Here is a 21,380-nt window from a genome sequence, read left to right as displayed (position 1 = left end):
CCCCGCCGCCTGGGCGGCTCCTCCGGCCGGGGAGAGCGCGGAGCGGGAAGCGGCGGGGCCTGGAGCCGCGGCGCGCGCGCTGATTGGCGGCGTGCTGCCCGGGGCCGGGGGGGAAGGGCCCCGCCGGGGACCCGCCCTTCGTCCCGGCTGCCGCCGCCCAGCCGTGCCCGGGGCTGAGGGGTGCGCACCGCCGCCTCTCACTGCCGGCCCGCGCCCGGACAGCCGACCGCCGTCGCGCCGCTCCTGCCGTGCGAGCTTAGGTGGGGTCCAGCCATGTCCAAGCCTCCACCTAAACCGGCGAAGCCAGGTGAGGGAAGGGCAGAGGGGCCTGGCCCGTGTTCCCCGTGCGGGGCGTGACGCAGCCCGCTGACTGCTGACACGTGAATGGCTTGGGTTTCGGATCTGCGCTCTCAAGCACAGCCCGGGCGAGGGTGGGAGTGGGGCACAGCCGCCCTTCCGGACCGCACGCTTGCTGTCGCCGAAGAGGGCTGCCCCTCCCGCGGCTGGAAAGCACCGGGGGCTGTCCTCGGGCATCGTGTCTGGGCCGGCTGTAGCTCGGGAGGAGTTTCGCGAGTGCCCCCAAGTCGGAGCCATCGGCCGGGGACAGGCTCCCCGTGTCCTCTGGCCCCGGCCTTCCTCGGCTGCGGCGCGGAGCCGCGGTGCCCGGCGGTGGCACTTGGCGTCGTGGGGTGCCCGGCCGGGAGCTGCTTGCGTAGCCTGAAATGCACAGGAAACCTTTTACCCTTTTGAGAAACAGCGCCGAGCTACTCTGAGGTTTGCCTCGTGGTTACACGGATTTGGCAATACATTAAGGCATAGCACCAGTTTTACAGTATAGTGGCGTGCAACATTCTTCATCTTCAGAGATGGAATCCGCTGTTTTTCCTTGTTGGTCTCCTAACAGCCAGACTCTAAATGTGCTCTTTGAAATAAAGGTGTCAATGTGCACATCGCCCTTTCTAGTGCATTTAGTCATGGATGTGTGGGGTTTTGTTCCTTTGGGTTTTTTTCCGGAAAAAATTACTGTAAAGCTGGTTTTCTAAAAAAAAATTATTAGCAACCATAGCTTTTTCTAAAAATACATTGAAAAGCCATTGGAAGTGGCACAGTTTTAAATCTCAGAATAGAAATGGGGTTTTTCAGTAAGGAATTGATTTAATTTAATTTAATGGCTATTTATCATGTTTGTGTCTCATCTGTCAGTGTAAAAGCTTAAATTCTTATGTAGAAATTAAAAATCCTCTGTGATTTTAATTATATAGGTAAGACTAATTGATCCCTAAGTACATCCAAATTTCAATTTTTTTTGCACTTTGAATACTATTTGAAATGCCAATGTAGAAAAAAAAAAGTTAATGCATAGCCAAATTGAGTATTTTAACTGCAGTGAGTTGAGTATGACAACTTATAAAACAAGTTTTCAATTTGAAGTCAAGTAAGTGCAGAAACAGTTTAGACCATTTAAACCATCAGTCTCATCCTGCCTGCAGGAGCAAAATCTAAAGCTCTCTGGCTGTAATTTCATCCTCAGAAGAATTTGCTCTGCCCTGTAGTTTGTTAAGCTTCTTTGAAACCAGGTTACTTTAAATGAAGAAGACAGTAATAAAAGCATTGCTGTTGTGGACCCTTACAGAAAACAATCAGTACTGAGGAAATCTGCAGGCTTCTGAAAGGATGTGGTGTTTCACAGCTGAATATATGTGAAAAACGGGATTTTCCAATTAAGTTGATAACTCGTTTTTCTGTTTTTCAAGAAGATGAGGTAAATTTAACCTAAGATTCTTAAGGAGTTAAAGGCTCTAACCCTGCCTAACTTAGAGGAGCTCTCAGACTGACTCAGACATGTTCCGTCTAATACTAGGTGTCCCTCCCTAGTTTGGTGAGGTGCAGTTTGTGGTGTGCTTGATCTGATAAAATGCGGACTGTCGTGAAAAGGACAGGCTCCCTACCCCCACCATCACTTTCCATTCCATTTGGTTACGTGACAACGTGGTGGTGCTCTAACTTTTTTATGTAAGGTTATTTTTATGTCTATGTATGGTTATTTTTATGTCTGATGAACTTGCTGAGCTGGTTTACCAGCATGAGTGCTTGACACAGCAAAAGGAAATTTATAGAAGGAAGACAAAGAAAATAAGATTTTCTTACTAATCACTTTCAGAGCTGATTAAGGGTAATAAGATTAATTTTTCCAAATCCCTAGTGTTTGAGGAGAGAATATTTTATGGTGTCTGTTGTGTAAGATTTTTTCAAAGTAATTTTCTGAGAGGGATTTCCTTCTAGCGTACTTCAAAATCTCTCTGTATTTTGAAATTCAAAATATTTCTGTATATTCAAAATATCTCATGTGTATTGCATGTCTGACTTCTGTGTGTTAATACAGAATACAGATAATACACCTTTGATACTGTGATCGAATTTCTTAGGGTTATGGATAGATGCAATTTAAAGCTATAGGAACTGTATGTGGTTCTACAGCAGTGGAAGGCTGTCTCTTTTGGTGGCATTTTGACTCTATCTTCTAGAATGTCTTTGTGCCTTTGGTCAATCTGTGTTGATTTTTCTTCACTGATCATTACTAGACATCAAGTCTATCAACTCTGTCAGGACACAGAAAGCCTGATTGCATTGCTGATGGATTGCTACAGTTCAGGACAGGCAGAAGAGAAACTAACCAGGAGATGTTGGTTGCTGTTGTCCTTTCCTTTGTGTTTGGGAAATAAGAAGGAAGAGAAGGAAGGAAATATTTTGATGGTGGGGAAGTTAAAATCTATAACAAAATAAATATCCTTTTTAAAACAGTGAGTGTTCACTGCTCAACTTGGCTATTTTGGCTATTACAGTTGCACAGTGCTTTAAAAATGTGGGGAAAAGAGATGTAAAAGGAGGAAAACCAACTAGCTGTGGCACTGACATTTTCTTCAGTACATGAGAGCATTTTTTGTGACAGATTGCTTTTCTGTAAATCCTGTTGCATGCACAACACATAAGGATTTCCGTTACAGAGGGATGGTTTTGACATCAACACGTGTTAGACAATTGTGTTTGCGAACACTTGAGCTCATCTTTTGCGTCTGTAGTCAGTCCTTGTGTAAGGAGACAAGATTGTTTATAGAGGCTCTAAAAGTGTATCAACTTAAAGGGTTTTGAGGCTTTTTAAGAAGTGCTTTGCTTTTCTTGTGTGACTATGTTATTGTCTTCTAGCTGTAGTTTTTATTTAGACTCACTATTGAAAATCAAAGAGAATGGAGTGGATGTTGAAAACAGCAGAAATAGACTTTTCTGACAGCACTGTGCAAGAGTAGGTTTTCCCCTCCATCTTTTTAGAAATCTGTTGATGTCTCAAACTACAATACTCTTTGCAGCGTTCATATCATGTTGGATATTAATCCTGTTTACAAAAGTTACTTATTAAGTCCTTTAGATTTGATGAGCTTTAGTGGCTTCTGCTTAGTTGTCTGCTACTTAAGCAGTCTCTTCTTGAAGAGTGACTGTCTAGTGATGTCCTTTTCATTAGAGCCTTATATAGTGTGCAGCAAAAGCTTTTGGGGAGATGAAGGAGGTGTATCGATATCTTTTAAAAAACCTTACTTTCATGTTCACAGTAAGGTTTGTTGATCCTGGCATAGAGTTGACACAACATTTATATTTTATGGAGAAAGACCAGCCTTTGTTCCAAGGAAATTAGAGTTTTAAATTACTCCAGTTGAGAGGGAGGGAGGAGAAATATAAGGATTTAGCATAAGAGGTTGCTATCTCAAAGCAGTTTGACTTTTCTCCCACTAGTAGAGTTAAAAAGTTTAATGAGAGTTTAACTCCCATCAGAGTTAAAAAGCAGGATTCTGGACATAAATACTTAGTTTGAATCACAAGCAACTTCACCTCAATTCTAAGGTGAAGTAGGAGCTGTGACAGCATTCACAGGAGCAGAACACTGGCATTGAGCCACATGCCTAAGACCTTGGTAGTAGGTTTAAATTTGACATAAGTGGTGGTGGTTTGGGTTTCTTCTGTACTCAAGGAAAGGTTTCTGTTAGCTAGGAAGATGTGAGCATGTGAATGTGGGGAATTACACTGCAGCCATCAGGTCTGAGGGGAGAAAAACATCAGAGAAACAACAGTTCCCAGTCTGCTTTCAACATGAATCATAAACTTTCATTTCTGACCTCAAACCGTCTTACTGCTGCAAGTTGCTGGGACCTCCAGCAAACTTCCTGCAAGTGAAGGCATGCTGGTATTCATAAAAACAAAAATTGATAAGGAACAGAAGATTTCAGCATCAGGCTATGGCAGTGACATTGTGTTCACTTTCATCTTCTGTGAGAGTATTTTTACTTCTGATTTTCTGTAATGAAATGACGTTTGTTCCTTCCATTCCAGATACTGATTAGTGTAGTACATGATTTTTCCTGGATACCCCAGTTAGTCATCTAAGCTGGTACCAGTCTATTCTTTGCATTCCTTTTAATATGTTCCTAAACAAATTCTTGGGCTCACTTGCTTGTTTCTTTAATGCACTTCTGACGCTGCCCCTGCCGCGGCTCTCCTCGCCCTGGCTAGCTCTTGCTCCCTAGCCGCTGGCAGCGCCAGGAGTGGGGAACGGTCTGGGAGTTAGTTGCCCCAGACCGAACCTTCAGAGCCTGCAAGCCGCCAAGCTCTGCGGTCTCAGGTGCGTCGTGGGTGCCCGATGAAGGCAAGGAGGAGGCTCAGAGTCCCAGGTTCTCTCCAGAAACCAGGTTTTATTCCAGGGTCAGGAGCAGTGGATGGGGGAAGGACTGGAAAGGTCAAGAATAGGACGATCTGAGCAAGGAGCACCCCTGTGCGCTCCAGTTTAAGGTGGGGAGGGTACAAACACAGGAACCAATCAGGGCATCTCAGGGGAGGAGTTGGGGGAAGGGTGTACAATGTTGGGGACCAATAGGAATAACATGTGGGAGGGGCGGCAGTCACAATACCAATGGGGCCTCGAGTGAGGGATGAATGACAGGGAAGGAGCTAGAACAAAAGGTGGGGTTTACATAGATTGATGGGGTTCAGGGGCAGGAACAGGGTGATGGACAAGGAAGGTTCAGGAAAAAGGGGAGGGGTTTACAGAACTGACAAGCGGGTAAAACCATTACAACTTATGGGGGGAATAACATTAGAAACAAACCATTTAACTTAATAACCAGAACAAAATGAACAGACTGCAACACACTTCCCCCCCCTCCCCCAACATGTATTCTCTGTGTTCACTTCCCCTTTCTAATCAGCATAACTTGAAGATGGTTCTCTAAACCCTGGGGACTCCACCTTTTTCTGTCTCAGTTGTGGCAATCCTTAGATGCTGTGTTGAACTCTGCTGTGTCTGTGAGCAAATGGTACTGCTGTAAAAAGTATTTCCAGTACTTTTGTACCTGTTTGGAGGCCTGTGTGCAAAGCACCTTGTTTTCCAATTCCAAATGCTACAGGCTTGGAGCAGAGAGGCTAGAAAGCTTCCCAGAGAAAAGGGACCTGGGAGGGAGTGCTGGTTGACAGCTGGCTGAACATAAGCCAGTCCACGTAGCCAAGAAGGCCACTGGCATGCTGGCCTGCATGAAAAGTAGTGTGGACAGCAGACAGTATCTGTCCCCTGTATAGGGTGCTTCAGGCTGCACCTCAAGTCTTGTGTCCAGATCTAAGCCCCTCACTACACAAAAGACATTGAGCTGCTAGAGAGAGTCCAGAGAAGGGCAGTGGAGCTGGTGAAGGATCTGGAGGGTAGGTGGTATGAGGAGTGGCTGAGGGAGCTGGAGGAGTTTAGCCTCTAGGAAGGGAGGCTGGGGCAGACCTTATTGCTTTGTACAGCTGTCTGAACGGAGGTTGTAGCAAGGTGGGTGCTGTTTTCTTGTCCCAAGTGACAAGTGATAGGACATGAGAGAATGGCATCAAGTTGTGCCATGGAAGTTCAAGTTGGATATTAAGGAAAATTTATTCACTGAAATTGTTTGTCAGGTATTGGAACAGGCTTTGCGTATTTTCTCCTTTTGGGCCCTTTTTACAGGTATGGCTTCAAATTAGTTGTTTTCAGTCAAGTTGGTGCTAGAGTAACTGATTCTGAACTGATTCTTAACTGTTCCTGTGCAGCATTATGGCAGCAAGGAGTAAGGTAGCTGATAAGAGCCCAGGATTAGCATGAACCGTTTAAGAGGTTGATAGACTTGTGTTTTTTTAATTAACTGTAGATTACCATAGTCAATTCTGATTTTCTACAGCACAGAGGTTATCTCTCTGTGTACTGTAAGGCATGGACATTGTTTTGTGATGCACAGGGAGTTGGTTCATCTTGAGTTCGTTATTCTAATGGTAATTAGATAAGGTAATGGTAGTTAGGTGAGTTATTTTTATGGTAGTCTTGAGCTATTCAGTCTTAATATAGATAATGAAAAGATGCTGCACCAGGATCAGTATCTGATTAGTAGCATCTTGTTTGATTTGAGTGAGATTTGATTATGGCTCTCTATAGGAGATGCTAACAAAAGACTCAGATCAGTACAGTGGGGCCAAGCCTTGGTAGCTCCTGTGAACATTGACTTACTGCCATCATTATTTTGTTAAAAATACATGTGTTTTGAACCAAGGACACCATTGGGGTGTTTTTTGTTTTGTTTTGTTTTTTTTTTTTTTTTTATTTGAGGATGTAACATTAACTGAAAGCTAATGAAATTTCATTATCTCCCCTTTGGTGCTGAAATTCCAGCCTAGCACAAATTATCTAAGTAAGTAATGCCATGCAGCTTTAGGTCAGGGTTTTTGGGGTTTTTTGGTGTTTTTTTTTCCTTTTTTAGCTTTTCATTAGGAGGGTTGAAAGCAAATAAGAGTGGAGAATGTTTCGGCGGTAGAGGGGATTTTAATGCTAGTGTCTGTGGCGGCTTAGAGAAGCTAGAGTGGAAGAACAGAAAGGAAGTGGGGAAAAAAAGTCACTGTGAGAGAAACAGTAACTCCTTGTTGCTGTGCTCCTTACTTAGCACTTCTTTGGAAGCAATCTTCTGTTAATGGTACTGCAATTGATTTTAAATAAAACCTCAAAGTTGTAAGAAGAAAACAAAAATCTCACAGTCTTTTTAGAAGATGGTGTACCAGTTTTGTGAGGTCTTTTTATTACTTGGAATTATGAAGCACAGCATGTATCTCTCTTCAGTACCTATCAGAAGCTGTGTTTTTAAGCTGTTGTTACTGTTTAGTTTCTCCATATTATTGCTTTTATGCATGAGGAAAGGATCATCTTAGAATTCTGAGTTGTGTGTTTCACTTCCTCAGAAAAGCTGGAGAAGTTTATAGGTGAGTCATTGAAAATAAATTAAAAGATGTAAGGTCAGCCCAGCTTGACATTACTTATATGTTGCTAGTTACACAGAAAAGTTAGTTTGACTCCTTTACCGTGGTGCATTGCTGAAGGAGGGTTTGTAAAGTTGTGACTTGAGAGATTTTTATCTATTTAGTATGTATAATAAGTTACCTTTTTTATTTGTCAGACAGTTGTTTTGCAGATGTTTAATGCAAATTCCATAAGAAGGGAGAAGACACGTCTTAAGACTAAAGTTCAGAGTTTGTGAAACTGAAATATTACTGGTTGATGTCTCAAGTTTGCAAAAGCAAGGTGTGTTTTGCTGATGATGTGGAAGATAAACAGTCCAGGTAGAGCGTGTGAGCACCAGAGGATGACCACAACAAACCAACCCATGTTTATCAAGAAACTGGAGTTTGAGCCAGATAAGGGAAGAGGCCTATAAGAAGTGTTTTATCACATCTTCCCTTACTCAACTGGCTCAGGTGTGAAAACTTGATTCAGTGGGGAAGATGTCAGACATTCACCATAACCCTGAAGGTATTCATCCCTGCGGGTAGGGTATAACTAGCTTAACTATACCGACTTGAGAGGCAGCTGTCATATCTTATAAGGCATGTGCCATAAACCATCCAAAACCCCAACCCCAGACCAATTTCTGAGGCTTTCCACCCGAGGACTCCAGATCATCCATGGTGTTATATCAGAGAGTTTTAATTTCCGCTGTCCCTTCCCAAAGGTACCTGAGCATTCCCACCTGAACCTGAGCATATGTTAGTACATTTAACTTTGTGTTTCATGCGTTTTTCCTACGGGTGAAGTTTGTTACCATCACTTTGACATGGACAACACGTGGACATCAAAATTGCTAGTCTTGTCATTGGGTCCATGGGTCCATATCTTTCTGTTCTTATCCTTTCTTTCTGTCTTTCTTCTCCTAACTTCTTCTGGAAATACATTGTAAACCAGATGAAAAAATTCCAGTCAAAGCCTTAGTAAATGTCTAGTAAATGGTTAAGTTAAAGCTGGCTAAGTTAAAGTTTCTGAAGTGCCTTAGTCTGGATTTTGCTTTAAAATTTGCCAAGTATCTAATTCTGCCTTAGTGTTCTGAAAGTTTGCATGCAAAGGTTTGTTATTGAAGATTTTTGTTGTTTCTTCTGCACACTGTTCCAAATGACTCAAAACAACTTTCCCCTAAACCCACCAAGCAGAACAGGCATAACAGGACTGAAAAGAACCCCTTAAATCTGTCACTGTGCTTAGAAAAAGATTTTTTGTGGGGCATATCACTGCCCTGTGCCTCCATCTACTTTACTTTTAAAAGGGATACTCCTCTCATTGATCATGCAGAGAATAAAATAATTTATGTGTGCCTGGTGCCTTGAAATATTAAAAAAGTACATATATATTCTGTGTTCTAGTTACTTAGTCCTTTAAAAGTATGTGGTGGGGAGGTACAGTCAGTCAATTTTGGTAAGTTCAAATTGGTGCTGATTACTGGTTCACTGTCCTACAAGAATCTTGAAACGTGGTTTGTACTAGAGAGATAGTAGTAAGTGGGAGCAGAGGAGACCTTGGGTGCTTTCTAACTTTTTGTGTCTTCCAAAGCAGAAATTATTGCCAATGCAAGATCTGCCTGCATGCCTAGAGATAAGTATTGCTAGATAAAGGTACTTCCAGTGATGACAGATACCCCTATGCCTAATAAAATACAATTTCTCTGTGTATGCAGAACTGGGATTCAAGTCTACTGTGCCCTTTGCATGCTAAGATTTTGTTATTTTAATCTTCTAGACTGAATTTGTGCGGTAGAATTTGATACCAAAAAAACTATTACAAATGCTAAAGTCTCCTTGTTCTAAGCTCTTAAATGAAACAAAGTAAACAGGCCTAATATCTCTTTATCAAGAAATTCTTTAGAGATTGGTGCCAGTAATGAGTAGTGTTTAACTTCAATATAAAGTGCTATGAAATTAACAGTAACCAGACCTGTAGTTCTGTAGATGCAGATGTATACTTTGTATTTCATCAAAGAAGAGTGTTTTAGTCTGTGTGCAGCACCACAGTTGGACGTTTGGGGAAGTAACTGTTTCTCCCTGTTTCTGGTTTATAGAATTTTTTAAAAACCCACAAACAAACAATGAATTGCTTTTTGTTTAAAAAATGTGTCAGCCATACTGCAATCAGCATCAGTGTTTCCAGTCTTGTCTCCACAGGTGTGATAGCTTTAGAGTATCTGTTGGCACATATGAAGTACATTAGTATGAAAAGCACATGCAACACACAAATGTGTATTTCCTCCTTTTCCCTGTCTTCTGTCATCTTCTCATTTCCCCTTTTAATATTTCTTACTCTTCCCTTTTGTTGTCCATTTCCTCCTCTCACACTGAAAATTGGTGCATGACAGTTGCAGTCTCCATAGTTATGTGCAGTTCTGTCTTGTGTTTTTGTGTCTTCTGTGTGAGAAAGCCAAGGAGAAGGGTCAGTACACCTGTCTTCCATCCTGTTGTGTCATCTCTTGTTCTTTTTTCTTTTATTTTTTTTTTTCTTCTTTTATTTTTTGTTATTATTGCTTGGCTTCTTGTAACTGCCGTTCACGTTTTGTGCTGGAGCTCTTTGGTCCAGAATGCATTACTGTGTGCTGTCCTTGTTCATCATCTCTGTACTGGTAGTAAACATCACTCAGCTTTCATTCTTTTTAGCAGTTACCACAGCTGCAAGTATTTTGTTTCTGGGGCAAAGGTTTCAGAAGTGTTGCACCTTTAATGTCTAGGAAATGGCTGCTATGTGAAAGAGAGAACCAACCAATAAAGCCAAATTGAATTTCTGTTATTAAAAATTAGGAACTGGGAAGAACAATTACATATTGGAAAAAAAAAATTGTACAGTATCTACATGCACTTGGCAGTGTGATTACACAGATTCATTTTACGTTTGCTGTTTTATATACGCTTAGTGACAAAAAAGCCTGAGAATAGATTAATGTTTTCATTAGTAATTATGCATTGGCAACTATGCCTTGGCATTCCTGTTGCTAGGGAATATCCAGAGACATATTGAAAATATAATTCAAGAGCTACCCCAATGGGCAGCAATTGCTGCAAAATGGCAGTTGGGTACCATCCTCCTTTCTCAAGGTGGTCAGCATGTTCACCTCCAAAATGTAATTTTTAAAGCCCTTAAGTTATTTTTCTAAAATGAGCACTTTTGTGGGTAGGATTTTAGATACTGGGATAATAAAGACTACATCTAGCAGAAAAAAAAAAACCAAAAAACGAAAAGAATTCTAGAGATGATGGTTCTTAATTAAAAATGTAAAGGTTTATTCTACTCTGTCTTTACTCACTTAGCTCCATTAAATAAACAACAAAAGATGTTGTGTGTGTACACTTTATTTTACAGTATAGCCTTTGGTAGTAAGTTCATCAGTTTCTCTGGGAACACAAAATAGCCTGGACCTAGCGTGACCTAAGTAGCACATTCTCCTGGTGGATCAAACACTGCTTCAGTCACAAGTTAATCTTTATAAACACATATAGTGTAAGAACCTGTGTGTAACCTACACTTGCAAGCTTAGAACATTTAAAAGTAAACAAACCTACATGCTTAAGACTTCATATACCTGAAAGTAAACAATACAGAACAGCCTGCATAATATATTCCTCCAGTAAGTCCAGTGGACTCCAGTATTTTGGCTAATTAAACTATGTAACATATGTGTTACTTCTGTATTTGTGCTTTCTGTTCATGCTCTAGAAATGTACTGTTTGAATTTTAAAAATGTCTGTAAGGAAGCTTCTCTTGCAGTTTATGCAATCTAATTTGAACCTCTCTGCATTAAGGTTGATTTTTTTCTTGGCTTGAATGCTGACATTCTCTTCCAAAGTGCCCTATTAAAACATGTTAGCCACTTACTGGAATTGCAAACCCTATGCCTTATTTTAAACATCTGACTAAAACAGTACATCAGCTGTACATTAAATAGGACTTTGTAACCGTTGATCATTTTTCTTTGTGAGTTCTGTGTTACTGCATTATTTTCCTAATAATGACTGCAAGTAAATGTAAGAATATGTTGGTGAAATTGGTCATTGGTTCGTTTCTTTCTTCTTTCCTTAATTCTTTGTCATTTGATAGATTTGATGCTGGTAATAAAAGTACGTACAGCAATGTATGAGTGTGTGAGGGTACACATGATTAAAATTATGTTTTTCCTTAGAATCAGTGACAACAATTCTGTTGCCCAGTGAGCTGCAATGACCATGTTAAGTGTGCAGAAGAGGTTACTTACATGTAACTAATCAGGTGGCCAGTTTCCTTCATAACCCATGTTGCTGGGTTTTTTAACTCAGGCTGCTGAGTCTTTTCATTGTGATTTTCTCTGATAGAGGCATAGCACAAATTCATTCAGCAACCACCATTAAGCTTGAAGAAAAGGAATGTATTTGGATTTAAGGGCTCCATTTAAAGGCATGATTCTGGTACTGATTTTTTTTTTTTAATTGTTTGTTTATTTGTTTGTGGGTTTTTTTTAGGTCAGGTTAAAGTATTCAGAGCCCTGTATACGTTTGAGCCCAGAACGGTAAGTACGTCTATACTTCAGTGGTTTAAGAATCTTACTTTTAACCTTGTCTCTAATATTTCATCAGTTCTGCTGTTACTGGCATATTAGACTTATTGTACTAAATTTTTAATAAACTGTTGATGGATAGTCATTCTTAATGTGAATAAAACTCTGATTAATCATCAGTTTTTTTTAAGAACAGCTCTGTTTAAAAGTAGCATGCTTTCTTCTGTAGTATCAGTTACCTACAGTCAAAAATCAGAAATCTTAAACTATTTGTTTTTTCTTCCAAAGACAACAATGATAGTTGGAATCTCAGAGATCTGGAGAACTGGGACCAATGAAAAAGAGAATGAAGTTAACAAACATAAGATACATTTCACTGCTTCCTTTGTACAGTGCTTTGTTGGAAAGGCCACAGTCTTCCTGTGTTGTTAGGAAAGTTACTGATCCAGAAAGTTAGCTGTAATAAAGTCAAGCTATGGACTGTCTAGCTGTTGTCTAGGTGATAGAGAATTTGAGTGGTCATTCTTTTGAATGAAGAGGTGAATGTATTCTGACTTATACAGGAATTTGTTTTTCCTACATACACACATTCAGATATATTTCTTTACTTTTTTTTTCTTTTCTTTTTTTTAAAGCCAGATGAACTGTACTTTGAAGAAGGGGATATCATTTACATCTCTGACATGGTGAGTCCAAGACATCCCACACGGACTGAATGAATTCTGAGGTGGAATATAACCCATCTAAAATATTTTCTGTTTTCTTTGCAGAGTGATACAAATTGGTGGAAAGGAACTTGCAAAGGGAGAACTGGACTTATTCCAAGTAACTATGGTAAAGTCTAGAATGTTTTTATTTCCTGAGATCATTCACAATCAAAGAAAATCACTAAATAAAAAGATGTCTTTTGAAAAGGAGATCACAGTATTGGTACTTAACAGTACTCCACCATGTATTTCAGAATACATCCGTGTGCAGTATCAGTTACCACTGTACATCAGCAGTGGACAAGCTGTCATGTGTTTTTATAACCCAGGGACAGCTTGAGTTTGCTGAGTGTTCGTGTTTCTGGTTATGCACTTAACAGATACTGAGATACTCTCAGTTTTGAGGGGAAGAACACTTGGATCTAAAGGATGGAATTTTGTTTGCCTGTAGTTGTTTTGTAGTGAATATATTCTGCCATAGAAAACATTGGTTTCTTAGGGTTTGTACCACATTAAATATCCCATACATGTTTGGACTGAATAAAAACTGCTTTTTCAGATTGAACTAAAATCACTTTTAAAAGCCATGAGTACAGACAACACAATTCCTCCAAGTCCTGCCAGGAACTGTAGGCAGTGTAGCAGTGTCTCATGACAGATTGCATCGCAGCTGCCACAATGACTTAGGTTGGTTCATGTTGTCCCTTCTTCAGTTGGAGAGATTATAGTAGCCATGCTCTGTTTCCCTGTGCTGTAGTTACTAGAAATACATTAACAGAAATCTATGGTGTAGTCATTGAGGCTGCATCAAATTTCACTTTAGTTTGTAACTTCCAAACTGACTCTACTCTTGCTGTCTGCCAGAGATCAGGGGTCATGCACTGTTAATATGCAAGAAGACTAGTTTATATGTGCTGCATAATGATCAAAAAATTCCAAAAGTAATCCAAATTTCTTTTGAATATTGAAGTGTGGTATATTTAAAATAAACCCAACAACCTGTTAATTCATGTTCCCACTGAGATTATTTGTAAAGCTTTAATTTTAGACCGGGGTACGAGAGGTGGTGTCTGTCCGCATATTTGCAAAAATTCCATGTATAAGCAGAACAGAAGCTTTTGTAGACCTTAAGAAAAAACCTTTAAGAAAAAAGAGTACTAGTAGCACATCTTCTGATTTAGACCAGTTGTACAATGTGATGCTATTTGAAGTTTTTCACAAGGTTTTCTCTGAATTAGTTTCCCATACACTGGAAATTAAAGTGCCTCTCACTAGTCTGTCACTCACAAATCTCTTTTCATTTTAGAATCAAATATGTTTTGTTTCCACACAGGTATCAAATACATGTTTCAGAAGTAGTTAGAATTTACTCTTTCATTTCAGTGGCTGAGCAAGCAGAGTCTATTGATAATCCACTGCATGAAGCTGCCAAACGAGGTATGTTTGGTGTTTTATTTGTGTGATGCTGAAGGATGATTTGCTTATTTTCCACTGTAGCAATAATAGTAAGAATAATAATAGTGATAAGTAACAATAACAATAAAAATTAATTAATAATAGCAATTAATAATATTTAGAATGAAGATACTTCATTCTACTTCTTCCTGTTTTGGTTGTCTTGTTTCTTGAGAAAGTTATTGGGGAAGTTTTAGAGCTTTGAAAAGGTGAGATACTGCCTGGTAGAATTGCCACTCTGTCTATCCACAGAAAAAGTATGGTAACATCCATTTAGCTACATAGGGTCTTCTGGCAATGGAAGAAAAGGTATTTGGTATGAATTAGTATGACTTTGATATGAGTTGAAATGACTTGACATGACTGGTTGTTCAGTGAATTATAAATATTGCTGCTAATCGCTTCCTCTCTTCATAGGTTTATGGGAGGACTGACACCATTTAGAAAGTACTATTTACTTGTAATGGTTCTTTTAACTTTTCAAAGAAAAAAAGTTAATCAAAACTGATTTTGTCTTTCAGGCAACCTGAGCTGGTTGAGAGAGTGTTTGGATAATCGAGTTGGTGTCAATGGCTTAGACAAAGCTGGAAACACAGCTCTGTATTGGGCATGCCATGGAGGCCATAAAGGTATCAGAGCATTAATTTGAAATTATTGTTCTCTGATTTTCTTGTTATGCTTGTTAGGCTGAATAATAAAAAATTGCAGTGCTAAATAATAATGCTAGGGTATTTTCAACATAATTCTGTTTTTAAAAATAAAAATCAGGCTAGGAGGGAGGTTCAGCTGCATCATGTACTGTGTGTTTTGTTGTTGCTGTTGAAGCAGGCATGCTTGTTAGTGTAACATAGAGGCAGAGTGGAAGAAGGACAGATCAAAAAGAACTGTGACAGTATTTGGGGTATTTCATGCAGGAGCATCTTTTTGTGACTAGTTGTTGTTTGTCTAATGCAGTTTGACTAACATATTTTCATTAGCTGATTTGATTGGTCTTTGATTGGATCTTAAATACAATGAATGCAAAAACAGCATAATTTCTTTCAACTAAATTCTTCTCTTATCTTCTCGCCCTGTTTTCTGCAGATGTAGTAGATGTCCTGCTTACCCAGGCAAACCTAGAGTTAAACCAACAGGTAGGTTGAACTAATAGACCCTTAAAGTAGAGGTGTGCTTCTACTACTCATCCTTAGTAGAAGCTGAAAGGTTTTTTGCTGCATTTTAATCCTGTTGCTTTTCCCTCTAACTCCACAGAACAAATTGGGAGACACAGCTTTGCATGCTGCTGCATGGAAAGGTTATGCAGATATTGTAGAGATGCTGCTGGAAAAGGGTAAAGATCTTTACTAAGGTTTCAACAATCTGTGTGCAGACTAGATTGCTGAATGTTTTTTAATTTGTATTTCTTAACAGTTTCCATATAACAGGTACAGTTGTTATCCATCTCACCTGCCTGACTTGCAGGAAAAATCTTGCAGAAAAGTCTGGCAGCTGTTTGGAAAGTAGACATCTAACCTGCTCAAGATAATTTAATCCCACTTTACAGACAAAATTAGGCACTTAAACCCCAGAACAGTAATGACATCTGCTTCTTAATAAGGAAGGGCAGCCAGCAAGTTCCCTAATCAACTGTAGCTTATGCAAGAGTGTCCATAGCTTTTGGTCTGCTTCAGAGCAGTCAGTAGTTCAGATTCTCTTGTCCATTACTGTTCTACCCACATTAGTGAAATTCATATCATAATGACAGTGGTTGAGAAATAACTGAGATTGTGATTCATGATGAAAATTTCCTTCATGAAGGGGCAAGAACAGACCTGAAAAACAATGAGAAGAAGCTGGCTTTAGATATGGCAACGAACGCAGCTTGTGCTTCCTTGCTTAAGAAGAAACAGAGTGCAGGTATTTCTGATTTTCATTTTCTGATAGTTTTATTTCTGGAGAATTAATGTTTTAGTCAAATACCAATATACTGATAGCCATAAAAACCATATGGGAGGTACATGGGCTAAGAATTGTGTTTGGAAGGGCTTGCTTGAGAGGGTTGGTTTAGAGCTATGATATGAACATGGTTTATCGTATGCTGTGCTGCTGACTCCACACAAAATGCCACCTTGTGTCAGCAAGAGGCAAGAGTTCAGAAGGTGTGAAAATAGTAAGGGAACAGATGAAAATGGAGGAGACGCCCTTCAGACAGAATGAAAGCAAGGATGTGGAAACTATTTTAAAAGTTTTTACTTTTAAAAGGGATAAGATATAAAACAATGTGCTGTCTTTCTCCATATGCTTGTCTGTTCCTCCAAACTTAAGCCAAGCAAGCACCAACATATGAGCCTCCTTTTCTCACTGCTAATTTTTTTTTATTTTCTTTTAATCTATGTGTCTCTGAGGGACTGTCTAGAGAGAAAAAGAAAGAATGGTTTCAAGTGTTAATCAAAATAGTCTCACTGCCTCCCACTGTATTCATCTCTCCTAATAGCCTAGTGTCCACATCCAAAAGAGTTAAAGAGGCTATTTCAAAAAGCTGAACAAAGACTAAATTGTGTAACTGAATCAGTGTTGTGTAACTACTATTTCCTATAGCATTCAGGAGGTTGAAGGCAGGGTGGAAACTAAGTGAAACAAGAAATTACTTAAAAACACTGGCAGGGTTACTGTCAGTTTTGGTGGAATATGCTGTACAGCAATTGCATCATCATCACAGGACTGGTGAGAAATGCGGGAATGCTAACCTGTAGGAGCCTAGAGGTTATGGCAACTAAATGGAGGAATAGCTGACTGCAGCTTGAGAAAGCCAGGAAGAGCAGTTGCAGCAAAAATGCTGTCCTGCTCTTTGGTAGAGGTAAAATCAGAATTTCTCAGGAAACAGGCAAATTATTTCTCTCAATCCTGGTTCTTAAGAGAGCAGTTGTAAAAAAGGACAGAAGTCCTTCTGTATGTGTATGTGTGTGTACATACATACATAGGGACACACAGACACACACTGTATATAGAAATACATATATATACTTATATATAATTTTGTAAGTATATGCATAGTATTTATTTATATATATATATATATATAAAATTTCATTTTTTCCAAAAGTTACTTGTTGCCTGTTAGAAACACTTTGTTCATCTTTGCAATTGAGACATCTGGTACATGTGTTTTCTCTGTGCTAATGTCCCAGATATTTCCTGATACTAAGTAACTTATCTGCATAACTAATCTACTTCCTCACTACATTTAAATTAATTTTGTTTCAATGACTTACTGATTTTTTGTCCTTAGTCACCTCATCTATCAGCAGTCTCTGGTGATTTCACACCCTGTTTTTTTTGCTTGCCTTGATATAACAGCTGATAGTCAACTGCAGTTGCAGTATTAGCATCTTTGTTACTTTTTCTGTCTCAACTTGGCCTTTGATAATATCTCTGATACCACTGATCTCTGTGTACTTTTAATATTGCATTTTGTATTTTCTAGGTTATTTTCACTGGTTTAAACTTTTTGTCTCTTGAGTCTGCATTCAAGTATTTCCAATGTCTGGAAGTGAAACACTGTTCTTTTTCAGAGATTCAGTTCTGTGTTAGTAGTCTTCACTCCCTTGTTCCTTTTTATATAAGGTTTCTATCATAGCCCATCTCTAAAACTGTTTTATTGAAGGAAGCTTACTTTGTCTCCACTTCAGTGTTAAGGTTTATGGTTTATGTGAACAGACAGATACTCAAATGTCAATTGCTGAAGTATGTTCTAAAAATTAAAATTATTAAAATCATGATATAGAAATGCAAAAAGATTGTGTTAATTGTGCTGCTAAACAAGGAAGCAGAAGAAATGTATAGAAAAAAAATGTAATTTGTCCTTTCTTGAGGTATGGCCCTTTGAGCACAGGGCTCTGCAATATCTTTTCTTCATATTTTCACTTTGTTGCTTGTCCTAAAAAAGAGAAACGTGATCTTTTTCACTTAGATTTCTTTCCCAAAATGGTTGAGCAGGTTCATCTTAAACTTACTCATTTTTCTTCTTCCAGAAATCTGGGATAACATGGTTATCACTTCTGTGAATTAGTCTTGTTACTTCTGTGCTTGGTATTTTTCATACTCTTTTTAAATTTTGTTTCTTTCCAGGTACAGTCCGAACATTGAGTAATGCAGAGGAATACCTTGATGATGAAGACTCCGATTAGCTTTCTTAACTCCATATGAAAAACCTATAACTTGCATTGTCTATGTTGTTTTCAAAACATATCTTCACAACTGTAAAAAATATCTCAGAGTATCGCAGTATAGCCTATAAATGAGAGGACAAAATCATGCTTTGCAAAGGAATAATCTTCATGCAGCCAGAAGATGTCACATTTTGAATCAGAGTTCCTTTTTGGAATTGTCACAGAGAAAGTGTGGCACACCTTTATCACTGAGTGGGCAGAGGATTGTCTTCTAAACTTACAGGTTTCATCTCAGGCCTTCCCAACAAGTGCCTTGTATCTCTGGAATACTGAAAGGGCCTTGTGGGACAGCAGGACACCACTGCTGGCATTTCCCCAAATCTCCCTGGGTATGTGTTCCTTCATGCAGCTAATACTGACAGTCAGTACTGGCAGGCATAAATGGAGATGCTGCTGTAGAGAGGGACCATTGTTTGCCCTCATGGCAGACAGCATTACCGGGTTTGATTTTTAATTTTGGTAAATTTTTTTCGTTTCCTTCCTGTATCCCTCTAAGCAAAATGACCTGAGACAATCTGCCTCAGGAATGCTTTGTCTTCTCTATTGCTGTGGGACCAATCCCTGAAATGTTAACACAGGTGAAATGCTTGCTTAAGTCAGGTTTGCTTTAGAAATTCACTTGGACTTTGTGCCTTGATTATTTTGTTTTTTGAAGTGTACTATGCTGAATCTATTTTTAGCAAAAGGAAGACAGAATAGTTTTCTTTTTATCCTGCCTAAAAAATTTTAATACTGATCTCCTGCTTTTATTTTTTGCAAGTGCTCTTATGTCTTGTCCTAAATTACCTCAAAATTTAGGTGTGTTTGAAGTAACGAGGGAAGATGTGCATCAAATATACCACAGGTTACCTTTAGAAGAGATACCTGAAGCTGAATAAGCATTTTTAAAATGTATTGCTGCTTTCTGTGAATTAAAGAAAAATGGAAAATAAATTCAGCCAGTTTCACGCTCCCCTGCAGAGTTAAAGAGCTATTCCTCTTCCTTCAGATTGCTCAAGTAGCTGTAGGCGAGTATTGCACGTTACTGAGAGATACTTTCTTATTGTGATAAGTAAATGTTACAAGGATTTGATACAATCTCATTTTCAGATTTTTTGTCGCTAACTTCTCTAATTGAGACTTCTAGCAAATTCATTCTAACACATCAGTCTGTGATACTAAAACAAAACCAAAGAAAAGAGAAAAAAATAGGGGAGAAAAAAGCTCTTGTGAAAGACTGGGGATAAATGAAAAGCTCTTAAGAGAAGTCTGGGGATAAATGAAAATCACACTAAGTATTTAAGAGATTTTAAAAAGTCTAGAGCACTCCTAATTTCCTGTTTTAAAAAATACATTGAGCCAGATTTTTATTTTTATCATCCTGGAAAGAACCAGATGCCAGTAAAGCTTGTTAAACTCTTATCAAAGAAGACAGTGTTTGATTGACCAGAACTGTTTAAGATGGGGACATTGCACAAGCAGTCATCTGCAGATGTAATTCTAGACTGTTTAAATGTTAGAACTATAGAACAAATGTTTTAGCCCTATGGTTAAATGAACAGTGAAGTTATTTTGTGTGAACTTGAAGATCCTAGAGGGAAAGAAATAAAAACCAAAGCTACCAGTTTTTTTCTCTCTAGCTTTCATTAGAACAGTTGTTGGACATAATTCATAACATTTAAGACTGTTCTGCTTCTCATTTAATCAGCCAGCTCTTTTACTAGCTCAGCCTTTTATCATAGTTAAGCTATGTTACGCTGCATACTGTTGATTAAAATTACACAATTTCAAAATGCAAGCTTTAAAGTCCTGTAATGAGAGGCGAGAAGGTTCAGGTATCTGTTACATGAGTCTTTTTCCTGCATAAACAAAGCTCACAAGCTTAAAATTCTTCAGTGACACAGGACATGGAGAGAACAGCTCAAGTCACTGTTTTTTTCTCTTGACCTTTGGAGGCAAAGTCTGTATTCATAAGTAGTTCTTAATGTAATGTCTTCTGCTGCCATGGGTTCAGCAGCCTACAAGGAAGGTGTTACGTTCACGTCTGTGTAATTAACAGCTGCCAGAAGACCCTGTGTTCTTCTGCAGACAGAATGTGCTGCACAGGAATGGTGACAGAAGCACAAGTTGAGCCCAAGGATTGCATCCAAAGTTCTTGTCGAAGTGTCCTGAAGGAAGCACATCTACATCACAAGACACCTAGGGAGTGCTGTCATTTGTTTCCAGGACAAAAATTACTGCTTTTGTTTTTTTCCCACAACTTTGTTTTTCTTTCTGAAACTGTCTATTCATCTTGTGAAATACAAGTCACTGTGAAAGCTTTCTGGCAATAAATTACTTTTTGTCTAACTCCAGGACTGAAGTTTTGATTAAAAAAAAAAAACGAAACAACACAACAGAAAAAACAAACAAAAAACTAACCAAAAACTACAACAAACACAAAACCCCATAACAAATGTCTTACAGCTGGAAGAAATTACAGCTGGGGTAAGCTGATAAAACATCTTACTAGTTTTGCAAACCTACTTGCTCCCCCTAATTTTCTTCAATGTTTGTATCACTACAGACTTAGTTAAATTTAAGACATTTTCCAAAGGCAGGTACATGCAGGTATGTAACAATCAGAAAAACAGGGTTTTTAAGAGCAGCAAAAGGAAAGTTTTCAAGCTCATGCTATCATAGAACTGAATATTGAAGAATATTCTGTCCTGCATACTTCTGGTTGAATGAATATGTGTGCCTTTCTGTTGAAAATCAGCTGTGTTCCAAGTCAGAAATTTTGTGCTGTTAAGGAATAGATATTATTTGGATTGATTTGAGGCTCTTTGAAACTGAATTAGGTCATTTTCTGTTGACTTCATCAAAGGAATTAAATACTTGATCCCTGTTTTGTAGAAAAAATGGGGCATTTCTTGCATTGTCTTTTGTATAGTTCTTGGATTATTGATAAGTTCCAAGTTAATATACTGTTTTTCTAAGAGTCCATCTTAATGGACTCTTAACACAACCCATCATCTGAAATGTAATTTGCCTAAAACAGTTGAGGTCACACTAAGTATTTAAACTGTGTGGCCCATTTTTTAACAAAGCCTTCAACTTTAAACCCTGACTCCTAATTTCTGAAAACAATAATGTGTTTCATGTGTTTGAGTTTT

The 21,380-nt window shown here is 38.8% G+C and overlaps 1 protein-coding gene across 1 annotated transcript; it reads left to right on the top strand.

Annotated features, from left to right (window-relative positions):
* The first annotated feature begins 132 nt into the window (after positions 1-132).
* OSTF1 (osteoclast stimulating factor 1) lies at positions 133-20,579 on the top strand. The gene is made up of 10 exons (XM_015652499.3): positions 133-307; positions 11,842-11,888; positions 12,512-12,562; positions 12,647-12,710; positions 13,967-14,020; positions 14,560-14,667; positions 15,122-15,171; positions 15,290-15,368; positions 15,836-15,934; positions 18,146-20,579. Exons 1-10 carry the CDS (start codon positions 274-276, stop codon positions 18,202-18,204), a joined length of 645 nt encoding a protein of 214 aa, XP_015507985.1. The 5' UTR covers positions 133-273; the 3' UTR covers positions 18,205-20,579.
* Positions 20,580-21,380: the final 801 nt, after the last annotated feature.

Source organism: Parus major, chromosome Z (genome assembly GCF_001522545.3).
Source record: "Parus major isolate Abel chromosome Z, Parus_major1.1, whole genome shotgun sequence".
Taxonomy (NCBI): domain Eukaryota; kingdom Metazoa; phylum Chordata; class Aves; order Passeriformes; family Paridae; genus Parus; species Parus major.
Note: the sequence above shows the minus strand (reverse complement) of the source record. Positions and strands in the feature narration are given on the sequence as shown.